This window comes from Aspergillus brunneoviolaceus (assembly GCF_003184695.1).
Source record: "Aspergillus brunneoviolaceus CBS 621.78 unplaced genomic scaffold BO95scaffold_50, whole genome shotgun sequence".
Taxonomy (NCBI): Eukaryota; Fungi; Ascomycota; class Eurotiomycetes; order Eurotiales; family Aspergillaceae; genus Aspergillus; species Aspergillus brunneoviolaceus.
Window position 1 is genome coordinate 40872 of NW_020290780.1, and position 17988 is coordinate 58859.

Sequence of the window (17988 nt, forward strand, 5' to 3'; positions counted from 1 at the left end):
CTGTACTTGGCCATCTAACTAAAAAAAAAATTGAGTGAATTTACGGAGATCATCAGTAAGCTAGCTTCCGTGATCAAATTCATGAAGCCGATCACCGAAGATCTATCAAGAAAATCACCGGTGTAGGCAATAGTAAACAATAAACAGGTCTTGCATTATAAATGAGACACAGCAGGGGAACGACCCAAGTTCCCACTGGCTGTCCCAGCCACAACCCTCCTCTATTGCACATTCGATGCTAAGGTGCTCATCGCCGGTAAACAGTGATTTCCAAGCACAAAAACACAAGGTAAGCCCCCAAGAGCACAACCGCCGCATTTCTCCCCAGCCCCAAAAACACGACAGCACAAAACACCCAGGAAGAGACCCAGACCGCCAGAAGCTCAAAGGCGACAAAACCACCACTCGCTTTCTGTCCCTGGTTATCCACCACTGCAACGACACCAACACAGAGCGTCAGCAGGAAGATATTGCTTCCGGCCGTTGTCGCGGCCAGAATGCCGCCGTGGCCTCGGGCACCACTGAGGACGGCAACCAGTTTCTCTGGGAGAGTCGTGGCAAAGGAGACAACTGTCAGGCCGAAGACGGTTCCGGAGAGATGGAGGGAGTCTGCGACGGTCGCGGCGCTGTGGGAAATGATGTATCCGGACAGCGACAGTGCGAGGAATCCGAGAATGAGCTGGAATAGGTGGTATGGGAGGCTTTTGATTTTTCTGCCGTCGCTGTCTTTGCGTGTAGATGATGGAGGATCACGCTCGTTCGCGATGAGAGGAGACGTCTCACAGAGTTCAGGGGCATGGGCGGCAGATTCGTCGACTTCGCCATGACTGGAACCGCCGGGCTCACTGCTATCGTCGCTGTCCGATAGCTCGGGGGGCGACGCTACACCCCTGTAGATAGCGTAGATGATCGAGCCGAGGTAGAGGCCAAACACGGCGATCAAGACCCCGCCGACCATCGGGTTCAGTTGGTTGGAGAACGCCAGCATCACGAATAGTGTCGTGACCACAAGCAGCAGGGCAGAATATAGCTTTGCGCTGCGGTCGAAATCCACTCCCTGTGGGTGAAACAGTAGCCCTAAAGGGAAGGCCCCGAGAACGTTGGAGATGGTCGAGCCCATGACATTCCCAAGGGCCAGGGGCCTTTGATGTTGCAGGATAGCGGCACCTACTACGGCGAGCTAAGGAGGGGATTAGCTATGATACATCTAGATAGTTTCGTGCTGAAGCTCAGACCTCCTCCCATTCAGCGCCCGCTGTCACAAGTGCAATGACCGTTTGGGAGACGCCTAGGCGCCGCCCGACAATGACGGTGTGGTCGATGAACTTGTCTGCGCCGTAGTCGAGGACAAACACGCCTGCAATCAGGGTGGCAACATTGAAACACAATGTATCCCAGTCCATTGTTGATAATTGTGCCACGGTGGATATACCAGGGGCAATCAGAAGATGAAAAAGGCGGATACACGGTCATGTACTGTGCATCGGTTGAAGTTTGAGCCTAGCGTCGACCGCCTTTACTTGATGGCAGCCACCCTTTGTCATGCCATCACGTGGCCTGCAAACTCAGAGATCTGCTCCAAGAGTATCTCTCATGTCATTCTACAAATTAGATCCTGGAACTTAAATTCTTACTCTCTTCACTTTATCGATTGAACCTGAGTCAAGGAAAGCAGTCAGCTAAATTGAAGGAAATCTCGGACACGACGAGTACCTGTTGGTCATAGGACAATCTAATCCCAAGTCATCTCTTGTGATAGACATGAACAGGGCCACAGAGAATGAAGTCAGCTGTTTCGGTTCAAGTCTCTCACTGAGGCTGGATTCTCTATTCCATCGTCAACCAAGAGTGTCCACCAAAACTGTACCTATTTCATTGCGAATCGGAACCACAACTCTTTCCTGACAATGTTACATTATTTGGCATTAGTGCTGGCATGTGATTCACATTATAGCAACATAATCTATAAGATACTGTTCAAGTTTCACGTTAACATGCCCAGGCTGCTTCCCCAGAGACAGCACGAGAACATGAACATGATCATGATCCTGATCATACGAGTTATTCTCCGGTATCGGAAGATTGGTCGGCTTAGCCGGGATCGGACTAGACTCCGAGCGAAGCGGCACAAACAAGCCTTCAGGCCTTCAGGCCGAGCTCGAGGCCAAGCTTTCAACCTTGTTGGAGTCCTTTCCCCAAGCAATCAGAACTTCCCAGTTTCATGTTCCTCCCTCCCCTCCTCCCCCACTCTCATCGCAAGACGGGCCACATAAGACGGTACCTAAAGTACCTAGTAGCCCATTGCGCAAGCCACCTTCGTCATTCTCAATAAGGCTGGGTCCGTATACTGAGTAAGAAGCTCCCCGCAAAAGCGATCCCTCCGTCTGGACCGCTTTTAGCGTCATGATCGGGATCTGCAGCAAAGTTCCTGGTGATCGTTTCCTGTTCCGTTCTGCGATCCTCACCAGCTCCGTAGGCTTTGTTCAAGACGTTGCGGAGGATGCAGCTTCGAGTTTAGTCTCCGCTGCCGCCGCGTCACCAGTTTCTTCATCTCTACACCGCAGAGTATGCGATCACATTCTAACATGATGGTCACCAACAATGGCCAATATGGCATACAGCCTATATATATCACCATACCAAACCGCCAAATCTAATCATCAGCCATCTGTTCTCCTCTGGTCGGGTTGTCCGTTACATTCTCCAACATGTGGTTTGCGAACGTGGCTGCTTTGACGGCCTTGGTCGGCTCGGCGGCGACGGCGGCCACCCCCTTGACTTCGGCCAACTGCAAGGCGACTACCTTTCAGAAGTACATTGATGCCAATGGTACACGCGCCAAAGTGCAATGGGCTACGTACATTCCTGCCAATGGAACGTTCAATCCGATGAACTACACATCTTCCTCTGAGTATCCCACCAACCTACCTGAGGGATGTGGCGTACAGATCAACGTTCCTTCTGAGGGCAACTCCAGCTACCTCGTCGGCTTGATCTTGCCCTATGACTGGAATGGTCGTCTGCTGTATGTATTACCGCATTGTCTTGATAATCCTTACTGACTTGCTCACAGCTCGGCTGCTGCGGGTGGCGGCATCAACTGGGTTGACATGGGCACTGGCACTCACTACGGCTTTGCAACGCTCTCTAGTAACTTGGGCCATGTCGGGATCGACACCGAAGGTACCTGGGCGATTGGCCGACCTGAGGCGGTGGTCGATTGGGGCTACCGAGCCTGGCACGGGGCGACCGTCTTGGGAAAACTATTGATTCAGAACTGGTATGGCTCGGGCATAAAGTACAGCTACTTCTATGGGTGCTCGACCGGTGGCCGACAGAGCATGAAGAACATGCAGGAGTACCCGGACGACTACGACGGAATTCTCGCGGGCGCCCCGGCCTGGTGGACGACGCACCAGCAGCTGTACAACCTGAAGCAGACCACTTACCAAGCCCCGGCCAACTCCTCGCACACGATTCCGGAGCCGATGTTCGATGTCATCGCCGCCGAGGTGTTGAGGCAGTGTGACCCCCAGGATGGCCTGGTCGACAACATCATCTCCGACCCGGCAGGCTGTAACTTCAACCCCAACGTCCTGATGTGCAATGCGACCAGCGCGGCGGACGAGTGCCTGACGGCGGAGCAGCTCTCCACCTTGTACAAGATCCACAACGACTGGGTCGATGTCAACCAGACCTACGTGTACGGCCACATGTGGCTGGGCAGCGAGGCCTCGTGGCTGACCGGCAACATCGGCCTGGGCGAAGACAGCACGATCGACCAGCAGTACTGGTATCCGCGCGACCTGATGGGCCTCTCCGACTTTGTGTGGCAGGATCTGGATTACAGCACCGTGCAGCTGGCCGACCAGCTGAACCCGGGCAACGCGACGGCCGACCGCTACGACATCAGCGCCTTCCACAACCGCGGCGGCAAATTCTTGCACTACCACGGTCTGTCGGACTCGTACGTCTCCCCCGATGCCAGTATTTACTACTACGACCAGGCCTCCAGCGCGCTCAAGCCCCAGGGCGTTGAAATGGATGATTTCTACCGCATGTTCTTGATCCCTGGCATGGAGTAAGTTTCTCTATCGTCTTCTTTCCTGCCTGGTCCTTCCCAAATCAGGTCTCATGAGAATAAATGGCTGACTCTCGATAAACAGGCACTGCTACTCCACCCCGGATATCATGAACGCCCCCTGGTACATTGCCGGCGCGGACCAAGCCGCTATGATCAACACGGGCACGTACAGTGTCCCCGGGTACCGGGACGCCAAGCACGACATCATTCTCGCGATGATGGCCTGGGTGGAGAACGGCACCGCCCCGGACAGTATCATTGCCACCAAGTGGAAGAACGACACGACGGCGACGGAGGTCCTGCGCCAGCGGCCCGTGTGCCACTACCCCTACCAGGCCCAGTACAACGGGACGGGTAACCCGGATGAGCCCACTAGCTGGAGCTGTAAGCTCTTGTACTAGGACTGTTGCAGGAGAGGGGAATCGGAAAGAAGGTTTTGACCGATGTGAATTTGAAGTCAAAGGGCAAGATGTGATGACTTGGGAGACACGAGTTGATTGTTGTATCTGTTCTTGTGGTAAATTATTCATGAATAAAATGAATAAATCAAAACTGAATTTTGGGGCCGGTACACTAGAGTCAGAGTTAATGACGGGGGTATTCCACCTTGATATCCCTTTTCTTTCCGCCCACCGTATCTTATCAGTCTGATTTCGTCAGTTTCAAGTTCAATTATCTCAGAGGCCACACTGGGCTTTGTCACGGTATGCATAGTACCTACCTAACCAAGTTCCTGCTCAAGGCCCTCCTTGCGAGCTGTGAGGAGGATGCCCGGCGGAGTCTGCCGCTTCCTCTTGGTGGTTTGTGCCCGGCATCTCGGCTTTAGTGGTTTGGAATCTCGGGGTCTTCCATCTTCATCCCTGGGTTGCACAATGGTGCTTATATATCTCTCACCAGGGAGTTCTATGAATGGAATCGCATACCGTACACCTGTAATCAACTCTAAACGCGCTCAAGAATTACAAATCGCGTTCACAATATGTCAAATCTCAACCACTTGGGCATGAGGTATCGGTTGGGGCTCATGCGTGCACCTGGAACCCCGAGTTACGGACATGCACCTGGAGTTTGGTCAGAAATGCACAACTCGGACGTCCAGGACTGATTGCGTAGTGTCCCGGGAGTTCTGCAATAGGGAGATATTTATATCAAGATGGTGTACTTCTACTAAGTATATTACTGTTGCAGCATGATTTGCGTGAGTGTTTTGATATCTGCTGCCACATAATAAACTGCGTGCAGCACTGCACGTGGACAGATTTTATGTTGTCTCATGATTCTCTTGTCCCGCTCATATGCTGCTAACAGCGCGTGTAGAAAGGCAGTGTCTGACGCAACCGTCGCATCTTCCTAGGAATATACGACAAGATTGAATATTTTGGATACTCTTTGTGGTAACGTGCGTTATAGTTTCCAAGTCCCAGACGGGCCTCGTAAGGAAGCTCCTGATCGCCTCCCATATATTGCAGGCATGTGGAGGTCACTACGACCATGCCTGGGTTGCGAAGGATGCTGACTGTTCCTTGCTTTTAACTTTTAGATACGAGTGAGTGTTGCTGGAGGGATCATCGTAGAGAAACCTTGGGTATGGGTGTCCATGAAAGCAAACGGTAGCGTGCCAATTGATGCTACCTAGGTGTTGTTCCTTTTCAGCAAATGAAAGACGCTGTGCAACTAGGTGTGAATCAAGCTGGGCACTGGCATAATGCATCAATGAACCGCAAACGTGGGTAATGGGCAGTCTGTCGCGTTTACTATATCACAACAGTCAGCGGTGATCCTACTCACATTCCACTGAAAGGGTAACTCACCGATGGACATCATAATCACTCCAAACTCATCCGCCTCCTCCAGCCACTTCTCCGCCCTCTCCGCCATCTTAATCCCCGGTCGGATCTGATCGAATTCACCCTGGATGTAGCCATGCCCATCCCATCTGGTCAGCCACCGGATATACAAGGAATTCCACTCCTGCTCCGACTTCGTCTGCCAAAGGATCTTCGCCGCAGGCGCCGGCATGAAGCCTACCTGGCGGCAATCTAGCGGCGGGGCGTCGTGAAAGACAGATAGTGCCCAGCGGAGGAGGTAGAGCGATAACACCGCGCGTCGCTTGGAGGTCACGTGGACCCAGGCGGTCCACGTGGGACGCATTGCCTCTCTTTCCTCCTGGAGGAAAAGGCCCGTGTTGGCGGCGTGGTTGGCCAGATCTTGGATCTTGTGGAGGAGGGTCGGTGGGGGCAGCGTTGGGCGGGAGCTCTCGCTGGGGAAGAGCAGAATGATCAGGTAAATTACTACTGCTTGGAGGATTGCGAGGAGGGAAGTTTCGTCGAGATCGTCGAGCTTCAGTTATCAGCCGACGTTTGTTCCAGGGTCCGGATGTGTGTACGCACCTTGTTCAAGAGGCTGTTTACTTCGTTCAGGATCAGGCGGTGGACCAGGTTCTCGGCTCCATGACATTGCCCGTGCCACATTTTGACGAGAGTGAAGCAGTTGGCGAGGGATTGGGGTAGAGTCCTATCGTCGGCGATGGAGCTGTGGTGAATGAATGGAGGCGTCTGAAAATCCCCTGCCAGCATCCTGGGCCAGGATCGAAGAACACGGAAGATGAACTCCATGCTGTGGTTCGCCAGCGCCGCTGCGGGGGACAGTGCATTTGGTTCTGGTGGAATCTCACCGATCAACCCAGGAGGGTATGTTTGGGCATTGTCATTACGGACCAGAGCTGCGGAGATGCGACGCGGGGACAGGGAAGAATCTACGTCAAAAGGAAAGGACAGGTCCCAAGGCGCAGAGTCGTCAAGCAGGGCTTCAAATAGGCTTGACGAATCAGCAGCCTGTGGCTCCGGTGGACTCGATGGATTTACTTGTGGTGCCAAAGTCGTCTCCTCCCTGTCTGGTGATGGAGAGTCGGATGAGTCCAGGAAGGGGTTTGGATACTGGCAGGGTATCTGTCGCATAGAACATCGCGAGCAGCTAGGGCGCTTAAGATTACACCGCGTCTTGTCCGCAACACATTGGCTACATGCCTTGCGCCGCACAGTCTGCGGTTGAGGTTGGTTGCACTTCTTCCGGAGGTGACGAATAAGCGAGGAGCCTGTTGATACTGCATGAGAGAGCGCTCCGGAGATAGAGAGAGCTCAAAGGGCCTCACGATGGGTGAAGGTAGTGGCACAAAAGGGGCATTCAGCCCGCTCGGCTCTCTTATCCACAGCTGTAGGCTCCATGTTTGTGACTTTGTGACTGTGAAGATGTGAGATGGGTGAGTTGGACGACGATGCATACATGCGGAGCTCCAAGACTCGAAGGGCTCAAGGTGGTGGATACCGAACCCGGAACTCCGAGCTCGTCGGCTAACGTTACCATGCCTGTAGGGGAATAGAATAGCCTTGGCAGCCCTGCAGCAGCGGACGCCCCATGCGATCACGTGATCACATATGTGCCAAAGAGAAGAACATCGTCGTAGGGCTGCCTGGTGACAGAACCCTACATTCAGAGAAGGGACTGAAGGAACATATTTTCATCTACCTTCTTCAAGGATACACAAGCATGAAAAGGAACAAACAAAGATCAGCGCTACTTAAGTACTTGATTTAGCCGTACTCACTGCACCGCTACTGCATCGCTACTGTATAGTTATTAACAAATCTTAATATTTGACACAGTGTTCCTAAAGCTCTCCCAAGTTGAAACCACCTCTCATCATACAGCCGAGATTTATGTCTGAAGCACATGTTTATGGGGCAATCGGCACCTTGTTGGTTTGCATAGGCCCGAAACTCAGTTGAGCACCCTCCGTCTGCCTATTGGCACATCATAGATTGCCTCTCTTCCCTTTCAAGGTGGGCTTCTGACAACCTTGAACAAGAAGGCCTAATACGGAACTCCGAGATATTCCCCAGGCTTCAATACGTGCCTGCCTGCCGCAGCCCGCAGCCAGATAAAACCGGGTTCCATCTCCAAGCCCCTCCGAACATCTAACCCCATTCTAACCTTACTTTATTCTTCCCTAACTCGACACAGCATGACCATAAACCACATCTTCCTCTGGGCAACCGCCAGAAACCTCCCTGCACTGCGCATCTTCTACAGCAAAGTCCTCGCCCCAGTGGGGTACAAAGAGCTGATCTGTGCGTACAACAGCACGCTGATCGGGTTTGGGAGCGACTACCCTTATTTCTGGATCAAGGCGTTGCCGGAGGGGAAGAGCACGATACCTGTTCACGTTGCGTTTGATGCGCCGAGTTAGTTCTCCCAAGCACTCCTTTGCTTAGATGCTTCCAGACTGCGCTCTGTTGCGCCGTTGCTGATGTGTGTGTATACGTATAGATTGGGCGGCTGTTGAGGAGTTTCATCGCCTTGCATTGTGGGTTATCAGAGTGCCCTTTCCCCTCTGTTTTCCTCGCTGGAAACTGGGAATGGGGAAGCGTATTTTACTGATGCCATTGCGTCATTACAGAGAAATCGGAGCAAAGGATAATGGCGGTCCTGGGATCAGGGAGGAGATGAGCCGGTATCCCTACTACGCGGCGTTTGCGGTTGACATGGAAGGGAACATCGTGGAAGCTGTTTGTGCACCGAGGGAGGCCAGGAAAGAATAATGTGGAACAGGCTGCACCGATTGATATGTAGACTACGTGGTGATAGGTTCCAGGCTTAGAGCTTACCACTTAGTGCCATAAGTGTTCAAGCCAGGCGCATCGTATCCGTATATCCCAGTCTAGGGTCTATGTCCATCTGACAATCTTCTACTCGCATCCAGCCTCCACTGGCCTCTCCAACCGCTTCAACCCAATCCACTGCGCGACAAGGGCCTTGATAGTCTCTTGAAACCCCACAAACCGCCACCCAAACACCTTCTCCGTCTCCTCCGTTTCAACCCTCCAGCGAATCGCCCCCAACCTCCCCTCCATCGGAAATAAACCCTCCTCAAGCTCCTTCCCATAGTACTTCCGCACAACCTCCCTAACACCCTCCTCCCAGTCCACACCCTCGACAGCATCAGCATCCGAAACAAAAATAAACTCCCGATTCCCGGGAATCCTCCGCCGATCCACAGCATCGATATGTGCCCTCGCAACATCACTCACATGCACCGGCACACCCACATAAGGAAACGAACTACTCAGATCATCTGTCAGAACGGGCGCAAGCACGGACCTTCTCGTCCCGTGTAGCACATCATCGCTCTTAACGTTCCTGTTCGTGGGCGATGGGGTAAGACGGTGATCGGGACCGATGACCACGCCGGGGAGGAGGTTCACGTAGTCAAAGCTAGGACGATGGGTTTCAATAAAGTCACGGCTGGCCTTTCGGGCAAGCGCTTTGGAGATCCAGTAGGCTTCCATGGGAGAGGCTGGGGTGATGTTCAGGGTGGGATTCAGGTCGGTTGCTATACATCTGATTAGATTGCATCTCCGTTAGGGGTGGTGATGGGGGGAAACGGAGGTACAGTACCGGTATAGAGTCTTTCGGAATCTGGGTTGAAGTTCCACTCGAAGGGGATGAGAGTCACGCCTGTTGTCTACCTTAGCTGCTTTTGTTATCTCCTCGCGCCGGGTCGATGGATAGTGCATACAAGAAGAAGTAACAACAACCCTCTTCACACTCTCCACCCTTCTCGCAGCGTCAAGGAACACTGTTACCATCGAAACAGCAGGGCGGATGATATCCTCTTCATAATCCTCCGTCTACTCGACCGCCCCCCTCGCATCAGCCCCAGCCAACGTCAGAAGATGAATCAGAAAACCGAAACTCACCTGAAGAGCCAACGGCGACGCCAGATGAACAATCACCGTCGTCCCCGATCCCCTCAGAACATTGTAGACGGCATCTTCGGCTAGAAAATCTAGGACAACGGCAAACTTCAGTTGTCCTGATCGAGTGGATTCAGTGATAGCAGCGCTTTTGGATTGGAGGTCAGAGATGTCGCTGTCTCTTCGGATCAGGGCAAGTACGCTATAGCCGCGTAAGAGAGCTGTGAGAAGGGTTTTGAAGCCGATGTAGCCGGTCGCGCCGGTTATCTGGGAAGTAAACAATTCGTGTGAGATTGTGTGGAGGTGGAGGCGAGGGTGGGGTTACCAGGAGCTTTTCGCGGGAGGTGCTGTGGGGGTCCATGGTTGATAAAGGAGGAAGGGCTAATGAATAACAATGGATGGGCGAGTGGAAGGGCAGCGTCTGTATACAAGTACTTATAGTAAATTAGATTCAACCTCGAAATATAGGCTCGCGGAGCCCGGAGTTCCAGGCTTGGGTTTGAACCTAGGCTAGTGCCGCTAAGTGGGCCTGTATCTGGCTAGATCAATCAGTTATAAGTCTTCTTAGGCTCAATAAACTTAATCCTTGATTGGTAAAAATGTGATCATTATAAACTAATTTCGAAATCACCATTCTGTTCTCCCTAAGTGAACTGCTTGAGCTACAGGACGCGATATTAGCATCCGGCTACGCGCCTTTAAATTAGTTTTGATTTTACCCAACAATTCTAACTTATCCATAAAGACTACCAGGCGATCTGGTAATGAGAAAACTCTAGCCTGAAACTCCAAGTCCACATCTTGGAATCTGTGATAGAGCTAACTCCCTGTTACTCCTGACACAACTCGAAACCCGGAACTCCGTATATGCCCAGCCTCATCCCACCTTCCCTCCACGTCTGCCTGGGTTGAGTCTATAACAGTCTAAACCACACCACTCATTGGGCGCTTGAGTCAAACCATCTTCATCCCTCTTTCCACTGCCATCGCCTCTTTGTATCAGACTCCCGCGACTAAGTCAGACAATGTACTCCATCCTCCTCCTCGGCGCAACAGGGTATACCGGTACCCTCTGCGCCAAATTCATCGCCCAACACTACCCTACGAACATCCGCTGGTGCATTGGCGCCCGATCAGAACAAAGACTCCAGGCGTTGGCGAGGAAATTGAGAGAGTTGTATCCGGATAGGGTGCAGCCTGGTACGTACAGCCCCTGTTCTCCGACGGCGTTGGTGACTGTTACCCCGACCTTCTGGCCTGTGTGGAGATTGACCTAGTCAGTCAAGCTGACAGGGTGAATGACTTTCGACACAACTAGAAATCGAAATCGTTGAACTCACCAAAGAGAGCCTCGAGTCAGTTACCCGGAAGGCAAAGGTCGCGGTCAATGGCGTCGGACCGTTCCATAGGTTCTCCACGCCAATTGTGGAGGCTTGTGCGCGGGTGGGCACACATTATCTCGATTTCTCGACCGAGACGTTATGGATTGCGGAGTTAATTGAGAGGTACGAGGATGTTGCGAGGAAGAGCGGGGCTATTGTGAGTTATCAAGCCCTATGTCAATGAACTACAGGCTGGGTCCAGGTCGGGATTGTCCCACGGTGTGCGCTGATAGGGTAGTGATGAGAGCAGATAATACCAGGGATCTCACCGGCCGCACCGGCCGATCTCCTTGCGTGGCTGATCACAAAAACGACGAGGGAGACGTACTCCAGGGGACCGGGCGTGATTGTATCGTCTGGGAAGCTTAGCATCAAAGCAATGACCCCGGGCTCCCTGACCACCGTTCTCGACAGTCTCACAACCTGGGGTGCATCCTGGTACCTGTCCGGAAACTCGGGCTCCTGGGTGCTCACTTCCCGGAAGCAACCGCCGCGGCTGGTCCCTGGATCACCACTTCTGTCTCAAGCGCTCGGCTACTGTCTTCATCCCGTCCTAGGGCCTCTGACAACATCCTTCGCGGGCCCCGGGAATGCCTCGGTTGTACACCGCAGCGCAGCCCAGAACCCTGGGCTTTATGGCGATGGTTTCCAGTACAAGGAGTACCTTCCTACTACCGGGATTTGGAATGCGATCTTCATACATTGTGCTACAAAGATCGCCATACTATTGCTCTGGATACCGCTTGTGAGGGGCTTGGTGCGGAAGCTCCTGACAATGAACGCGGGTGATTTGCCTGATCAAGAGGCGTTGAGGGGGGCTGAGCGTGCGGAGTACCGGGCTGTAGGTGGGGCTGGGGGTCGAATAGGGACTGAAAAAGGAGTTATTGAAGCTTCGTTGCTGCGGGAAGGGGCATTGTATGAGTTCACAGCGTTGCTAACCTGTGTTGGGGCGAGGGTTTTGTTAGAGAGGGGGAGCAAGGAGAGCGGAGGAGAGCGGGCTGGGAAGGGCGGATTCTTTACGCCGAGTTTCCTAGGCATGGAGTATGTGGATGGGCTAAGAGATGCTGGCGTTCAAATTGAAGTGAGGTCTGCGGATGGCAACGCTTACTAGCCTAACTGGCTGGATAACCGAGGACATACATTCTGTGAGACGATGGGCTTGTTGATTGTACTCAATGCGGGCCTGTTTGAGAGTCCGATTGTAGTTGAATAAACTCGCCCAATTCATAGGGGTACCTTAGTCTTATTCGTGGCCGACATTAGGGCTATAAGCCGTGTCCTCGTCAGTAGGCTTATTCCTTGGTTCACCAGATGAGCAGCCAAGCATCGACGACGGCAACCGGTGTGTGAGACCATCTCTGGTCGATAAAGCCCTGATGGTCATGCGTGGTTTTCTGGCTGCAAGCTATTAGAATTGTGCTCGGAGAGACTCGTGGAGACTTATCATACCGACATCAATCCTTCGAGGCCTAAGGGAGAGAAAGGTAGTCGAGAAGGAGAACTCATGAAGAAGGCGAGGTATCCAGAAAACGTATTTGCAATCCTTGTTGTAGGTGAATGCACCATAATCTCAATAATTCCAAAGTAATAAACCATCCTCTACACTCAAGAGGTCCACGGAAAACAGCGTATCCATCACTCGTCACCCCTTCACTACCTCACATCCGGCGATAGCCCTCAATCCATGAGTCTACCACCTCACCACCTCCCGATACCCACTCAATCGTAATCGCAACCCCTCAATCTCTACATCCTAAGTGCACAGACCCCTTCCTCCCATCAAACCATCTATACAAAAACTCAAATAGTGAGGCAAACCCACCCCCACAATTCCGGTGCAGACTTTCCTACCTAACCACCCCGTCGCCCCCAGTATAGCACTAAATAGCAACGAACTCCAAACCATCTAGCCTCACCCCTTAGCTTTCTTAGCGATTCACCCAATCCCAGCCCCAGAAACACCACCACGCACTTTCAGCTAGGGATGGAGACGGTATAGAGGCATGACAGCTCAGTCGGAGTGGATCCCGGGAACTGGGTCCATGGTCCGGGATAGATCCACTCTGTTGGGCACGTACCACCCAAAGTGCCAAGTCGCCCTCGGAGGCTGGTTCTAGACTTGGATGTCGCTTGTGATGCTATGTCGAAGACCAAAATTTGTATGGGTAGTGTTGGCGGGTCGGTGGAGACTCGACGCGCTCTGGAGTCTGGACAGTCCAATGTCGAAGTTCGGGGGGCGGGCGGTCGAGTTTGGTCTATGTTTAGAAACAATGAGTTGCAATTGAGTTGGAGAGAAGTGACCCACGCCTTGCGTAGCTGAGCGCACGTACTGAATAGTATCAATTTACATCCTGGCCGAAATGCTGTTGTTGTCTTGTCTTGTCTTGTCTTGTCTTGTCGCGACATGCAACCACTTACCGACATCCGCCATGCATCAACCACACACAAACAAAAACAAGGTTCCTCAACCTTGACAGCGTGCATGAGCCATTAAATTAGGTTGGACGGTTGCAGCGGAGCTGTACGATTCTCCCTGGGCGTGCAGTGCTGCATATCTCGCCCTTGTTACGTTTCAGTCATCTGCAAAGCTCCGGCGTCTCGACCCTCCTCCCTCCGGGATCACAGATTCGGATATCCCAGGTCCACCCACGCCCGCGACTTGCGGGATTTGCTACCCGGCGAGGCGAGAGAAAAAATCTCCGAGGAGTGGCATCGGTGAGGCCTGGCTTCTTTCTACTTTGGAACACTCTGTGGTTCTCGGACAGGGAATGTTGTTTGGTTCGGAGAATTGATGCCCTTTGTTTGCTTGCTCTGCTGGAGAGAGATACGGTGGACAAGGGGGGAAGGGAGGATGTCGCGGGTTTGCTTTTGGGGGTTGTCCCCAGCGGAAGTGGTAATTGTCGATTTGGCAGAACTACCTATACTTAGAACCATTTGAGCGGATTGTCTTTTCTGAAGAGGCTCCATATCATTTACGTATACGTATACGTAGAATAAGGTCTTCGTCTCAAGGCACTAAATGTACAGGGGTGTAAGGAGCCCCTACTAAACGCTAAGCCCAATCTAGAAGACTATTCGCGTGCGGGCATCAAACATATTCTCAATTGGCGAATCATGTACGAGTCCTGATTCATACTGCATACATAGCTGGACACGTGGAACCACCAATCACGACATAGGAAATTCAATTCATGAACTAGAATCCCTGATTGGGAAGATCAAAGGAGGGGACGGTGTCCTTGAGGGAGATCCGAAGTTAGAAAAGAAAAAGGAAAAAAAAGAAAAAAAAGAAAAAGTCAAAGGAAAGGCGCGGCCTGCAGGTCAGCTGCAGCCATCGTGCTCTAGACTAAGCACACAAATCCGGCATCCGAGACGGATGAGTCACTGCTTGCATGCAACATACAGTAAGTTACAGTACATCTTGGCTGCAGCAAGAAAACAAAAGTTGGAATGCCCCCAACCTGGAGCGGGCTTCTTCCGCTTTCCCCCCGGTGTGGACAGCATGAAGAAGGGTCGCACAACAGATTTCTCTCTAATCGTCCCTCTTCTTCTTCTCCTTTGTTCTCTCCTCTGCTTTGTGGCCTTTTTTCGGCGAGTTTGTCTCTTTTTTTTTGTGGTTCTTGGTTGCGAGAAGTAACGGGATGAACCGAAGAATACCAAACATAAGACATAGGAAGGTATTGTTGCGATGATCGCAGAAAAGGAAGATGCGAAAAACAAAGTAATCGAGATCCTCTTCGAATCTGCAGGCGTATGCAGTGCACTGCAAGAACGCGCAAGTGTAGCAGTAGCTGAGCGATTTCTCCATTGCCAAATCCAATGCGATCGGGCAGATATGGGAGGGCTGGGGGCCACAGCGGGTCTGGTGAAAACCTTTTGCCGGTGGACAAAATTCGATTTGGGGGACAGCGTGGTAACAGCATCTTGGCTGCATCAAAGCTAGCAGACAGGTATCCAGTGTCGTGCACGAGATAAGACCGTAATGACTAGTTCCAAACCAGTGCGTTGTGCTCATTCAACGGTGGTAGTCGGTCGGCCGGTAGATGCGGGACGATTCCTTGACGCGCTCATACCGCTCGGCCGCATCAGCCTCGTACAGTGACCCTCGGCTGGGCGAGCTGCGAGGGGATGTGTAGATGATGGTCCGGTGACGCTTCAGGGTCCGTGGCTCACGCTCGATGATGGCCTGCGAAGGGTGAAGGTAGTCCTGAGTGGTGGTGCGTCGAGGGGGCACGGGATAGGTGGCATCGTAGCTGATGACCGGGGGCGCAGAGGCACGAACGCCGGCGGTCGACTTCTTCTCCACGCGCAGGCCGTCCTCAATTGCCAGCAGCAGCTGACGGGCGGCGGCATACTTGAGAGGCACCTTGACCAGTGTGGATCGGTTGCGTTCTAGGTCGACCACCGAGTAGATCTTGCCGTTCTTGCTGCGCAGGTATTCAGCCACGTCGCGGGCATACTGGTGGCCGCGCTTGCATAGAGACCGGTCTTCTTCGCGAGTCTGAAGGGGGTTGGCACAACGGGAGCAGTGACCGGCGTGGCTCTCAAAGCTGTTGAGGACATATGTCTCGTCGTCCTCCAGCTCCCGCACGAGCACGACGGGCTCGGCGGCTTGCTCGACCTGGTGAGGCATGCTTGCGGTGCGACGGAGACGGGGCTTGGATCGCAGGGGAACAGACTCCCTTATGGAGGTGTAGATAGGGGGCCAGAGGAATCGAGTAGACTTGAAAGGCGACAGTGTGACGGATAGGTCAGGTCGAGCTCTGGGTGAGCACGTGTTGCGTGAATAGGTGGGTAGCAGTAATGGGATTGAATGAATAGATCGCAAACAAAGTGGTCTTGCGAGTGGCTATATGGTTGGTAATAGGTCTGAGTTGAAGGGCTGGATGCAGATGTATGAAGTTGAAATTGAGAAATAGAGGGGGGGGAGCAGAGGAGGTTATATAGTTGGACATGACGAGTGGAAGGCATCCATGGAAGAGGGTAAAATGAGCTGCAGGAGGGATTCATGACGGATCTGGTCACAAGTGGAGACGCTAAGGAGGAATCAGTCATAATCTAAAATTAAAAATAATAAAAAAATTAACGATGGGAAAGGAGGGTGTGGCAGCTGATGGGAGAAGTTTCCTTGAGAAAGTGCTGCCTGGTGACCGTAAGGCTGTCTCTTCTGTGTGTCTACTCAGTACTGTGGCTGGTGCAGTGGAGTGGAGTGGATGATGGTGGTGGTGAAGGCAGTGCATTTTCCAGGTTCAAATCTCCACTTCCCGGTTGGAAACGCAGTGTTCACAACAAGATCGCCTTTTGGATGGAATTACTGCAAGCTGATTGGTGAGAGTGACAGTAACAGTCGGTCAAGTTGGGATCATTCCCCTTCCCTGGTTGTTCTCATCTGACTGTCTGACTGCACCGGGTGGACACACTAGGAGAGGAATAGGGTTAGTTCCTCCCTAATGCCACGGACTACGCGTCTCCCCCGTCCACTTTGCTTATCGACAGGGTCTTATCATTCCCCTCTAGTCAACAGTCTATACCCCTTCTAGGTGTCGGGGAAGGACTGAGTTCAGTGAAGAGAGTCATCATCATCTATTGTCGGAGTCACTGAAGGATGGCTGGTGCTGTGGCTTGTACCCTCGTGTTTCCTGCGCCGCAATCCTCTAACTGCCACCTCGTCATCTTTCTTCTTCCCTCAACAACCTTCCCAACACGAAGCCTTTTGTTGCTCAGAATCTCTCTTGTTTTCTGATGACGCCATAATTCCACCAGAAAGAACTACAATGGACTGTGGCTTGACCCTCCATGGTTTGCGAGGTCCCCTGTCTGTCGATGCCCGGCGAGCAGCTCTCCCCGCTTCATGGCTCAACCACACCCGTCCCCGCGCTCATTTGCTACGCAGCCGCTGTCAACATCGCGGAGCGGTATTCAAAACAATAGAATCCATCCGTTCCAAACTGTCGGGTCTGTCTACCATCATCGCATACCCTATCGATCTCTCGTGCTGAATTCTAGCATTCTAAGAATATCTACCATAAACGTTCGCAAGTACAGCACTGGGGTGAAGATTGACGATGGGGGATCCGGACTGCCAACCCTCCGCTATACGAGCGACCTGTCGATCGTCCGCACTTCCATGTGCTAAGGGGGGTCAACCGTCTCAGCCCCATCATCCTCCCCCCTCCCCCTCCCACCTTTCTGTTCCCCTTACACTAGTCCCGATCATGTCTTTCTTCTTCGCACAGGGTCCAGAAACTCCTTCCTGAACTCAGCCTCCGTCAAAGCGACAACGACGACTGGTCATGGTTTCTCTTCTCCCCCTTTTTTTCTTACCCATCCAATCCCATCCATATGGCTCTACATGCCATTGAGCTTGGGTGTAATCCCTGCTACCACGAGTTTTGGATCGCGAGATTTATGCAACCTGCACGTTTTACCTATCTGTGAGATGCTTCCTGCCTTCGATGTGGATAGTGGACTACGAGGAGTAGTGGCAGGGAACCTGGTTTCAAGTACCGCGCGGCATGACCCTTGGGTGTGTCTCGTATCCTATCGCGGTGGCCTTGGGTGTTATTTGGAAATGGCTCGCCACCTGGACTGCTTTTCTTGTCTGAGACTCAAAGTCGTCATCAACTTGCGCAGCCCTCACTCGCACCCTCGCACATCCGCGATAATACAGGAGTGACCCGTCTACAAGCATTACTAATCCTGTTCACAGGTAACCTGTCGACCCAGGTTGCTTTGTCGGATGCTGCCTTGGGGGTTCCTTTGCAAGAAG

At 52.6% G+C, this 17988-nt stretch overlaps 8 protein-coding genes across 8 annotated transcripts; 3 read left to right on the plus strand and 5 right to left on the minus strand.

Annotated features, from left to right (window-relative positions):
- Positions 1-183: 183 nt before the first annotated feature.
- Positions 184-1479, minus strand: BO95DRAFT_516043 (sodium:calcium antiporter). Its single transcript, XM_025591794.1, has 2 exons — positions 1236-1479; positions 184-1180 (listed from the first exon to the last, which is right to left on the minus strand). The coding sequence occupies exons 1-2, from the start codon at positions 1401-1403 to the stop codon at positions 248-250; spliced, it is 1101 nt and encodes a 366-aa protein (XP_025440314.1). The 5' UTR covers positions 1404-1479; the 3' UTR covers positions 184-247.
- Positions 1480-2708: 1229 nt separating this feature from the next.
- BO95DRAFT_417786 (tannase and feruloyl esterase) lies at positions 2709-4504 on the plus strand (the record flags this gene model as incomplete). Its single annotated transcript, XM_025584431.1, has 3 exons — positions 2709-3025; positions 3074-4081; positions 4167-4504. 3 exons carry the CDS (start codon positions 2709-2711, stop codon positions 4483-4485), a joined length of 1644 nt encoding a protein of 547 aa, XP_025440315.1. The 3' UTR covers positions 4486-4504.
- Positions 4505-5752: 1248 nt separating this feature from the next.
- BO95DRAFT_516045 (uncharacterized protein) lies at positions 5753-7308 on the minus strand (the record flags this gene model as incomplete). Its single annotated transcript, XM_025591795.1, has 4 exons — positions 5753-5838; positions 5896-6424; positions 6475-7178; positions 7236-7308. The coding sequence occupies 4 exons, from the start codon at positions 7306-7308 to the stop codon at positions 5795-5797; spliced, it is 1350 nt and encodes a 449-aa protein (XP_025440316.1). The 3' UTR covers positions 5753-5794.
- A 797-nt stretch (positions 7309-8105) lies between these two features.
- On the plus strand, positions 8106-8682 carry BO95DRAFT_465525 (glyoxalase/bleomycin resistance protein/dioxygenase; the record flags this gene model as incomplete). The annotated part of the gene is made up of 3 exons (XM_025589142.1): positions 8106-8325; positions 8411-8447; positions 8541-8682. 3 exons carry the CDS (start codon positions 8106-8108, stop codon positions 8680-8682), a joined length of 399 nt encoding a protein of 132 aa, XP_025440317.1.
- Positions 8683-8780: 98 nt separating this feature from the next.
- Positions 8781-10198, minus strand: BO95DRAFT_500971 (NAD(P)-binding protein; the record flags this gene model as incomplete). The annotated part of the gene is made up of 5 exons (XM_025590999.1): positions 8781-9473; positions 9539-9598; positions 9660-9771; positions 9841-10104; positions 10163-10198. The coding sequence occupies 5 exons, from the start codon at positions 10196-10198 to the stop codon at positions 8830-8832; spliced, it is 1116 nt and encodes a 371-aa protein (XP_025440318.1). The 3' UTR covers positions 8781-8829.
- Positions 10199-10850: 652 nt separating this feature from the next.
- On the plus strand, positions 10851-12350 carry BO95DRAFT_500976 (uncharacterized protein). The gene is made up of 3 exons (XM_025591000.1): positions 10851-11037; positions 11156-11376; positions 11470-12350. Exons 1-3 carry the CDS (start codon positions 10863-10865, stop codon positions 12328-12330), a joined length of 1257 nt encoding a protein of 418 aa, XP_025440319.1. The 5' UTR covers positions 10851-10862; the 3' UTR covers positions 12331-12350.
- A 2104-nt stretch (positions 12351-14454) lies between these two features.
- BO95DRAFT_199184 (uncharacterized protein) lies at positions 14455-15455 on the minus strand. The gene has a single exon (XM_025581018.1). It carries the CDS (start codon positions 15140-15142, stop codon positions 14561-14563), a length of 582 nt encoding a protein of 193 aa, XP_025440320.1. The 5' UTR covers positions 15143-15455; the 3' UTR covers positions 14455-14560.
- BO95DRAFT_199173 (uncharacterized protein) lies at positions 15215-16342 on the minus strand. Its single transcript, XM_025581017.1, has one exon. It carries the CDS (start codon positions 15850-15852, stop codon positions 15235-15237), a length of 618 nt encoding a protein of 205 aa, XP_025440321.1. The 5' UTR covers positions 15853-16342; the 3' UTR covers positions 15215-15234.
- Between the last annotated feature and the right edge of the window lie 1646 nt (positions 16343-17988).

Coding starts and splice junctions, on each gene's coding strand:
- BO95DRAFT_516043 (XM_025591794.1), bottom strand. CDS start 1,403: ATGGACTGGGATACATTGTGTTTCAATGTTGCCACCCTGATTGCAGGC. Junction 1,181..1,235: donor CGGGCGCTGAATGGGAGGAG/GTCTGAGCTTCA, acceptor TCCCCTCCTTAG/CTCGCCGTAGTAGGTGCCGC.
- BO95DRAFT_500976 (XM_025591000.1), top strand. CDS start 10,863: ATGTACTCCATCCTCCTCCTCGGCGCAACAGGGTATACCGGTACCCTC. Junction 11,038..11,155: donor TCCGGATAGGGTGCAGCCTG/GTACGTACAGCC, acceptor CGACACAACTAG/AAATCGAAATCGTTGAACTC. Junction 11,377..11,469: donor CGAGGAAGAGCGGGGCTATT/GTGAGTTATCAA, acceptor TGATGAGAGCAG/ATAATACCAGGGATCTCACC.
- BO95DRAFT_199184 (XM_025581018.1), bottom strand. CDS start 15,142: ATGCTGTTACCACGCTGTCCCCCAAATCGAATTTTGTCCACCGGCAAA.
- BO95DRAFT_199173 (XM_025581017.1), bottom strand. CDS start 15,852: ATGCCTCACCAGGTCGAGCAAGCCGCCGAGCCCGTCGTGCTCGTGCGG.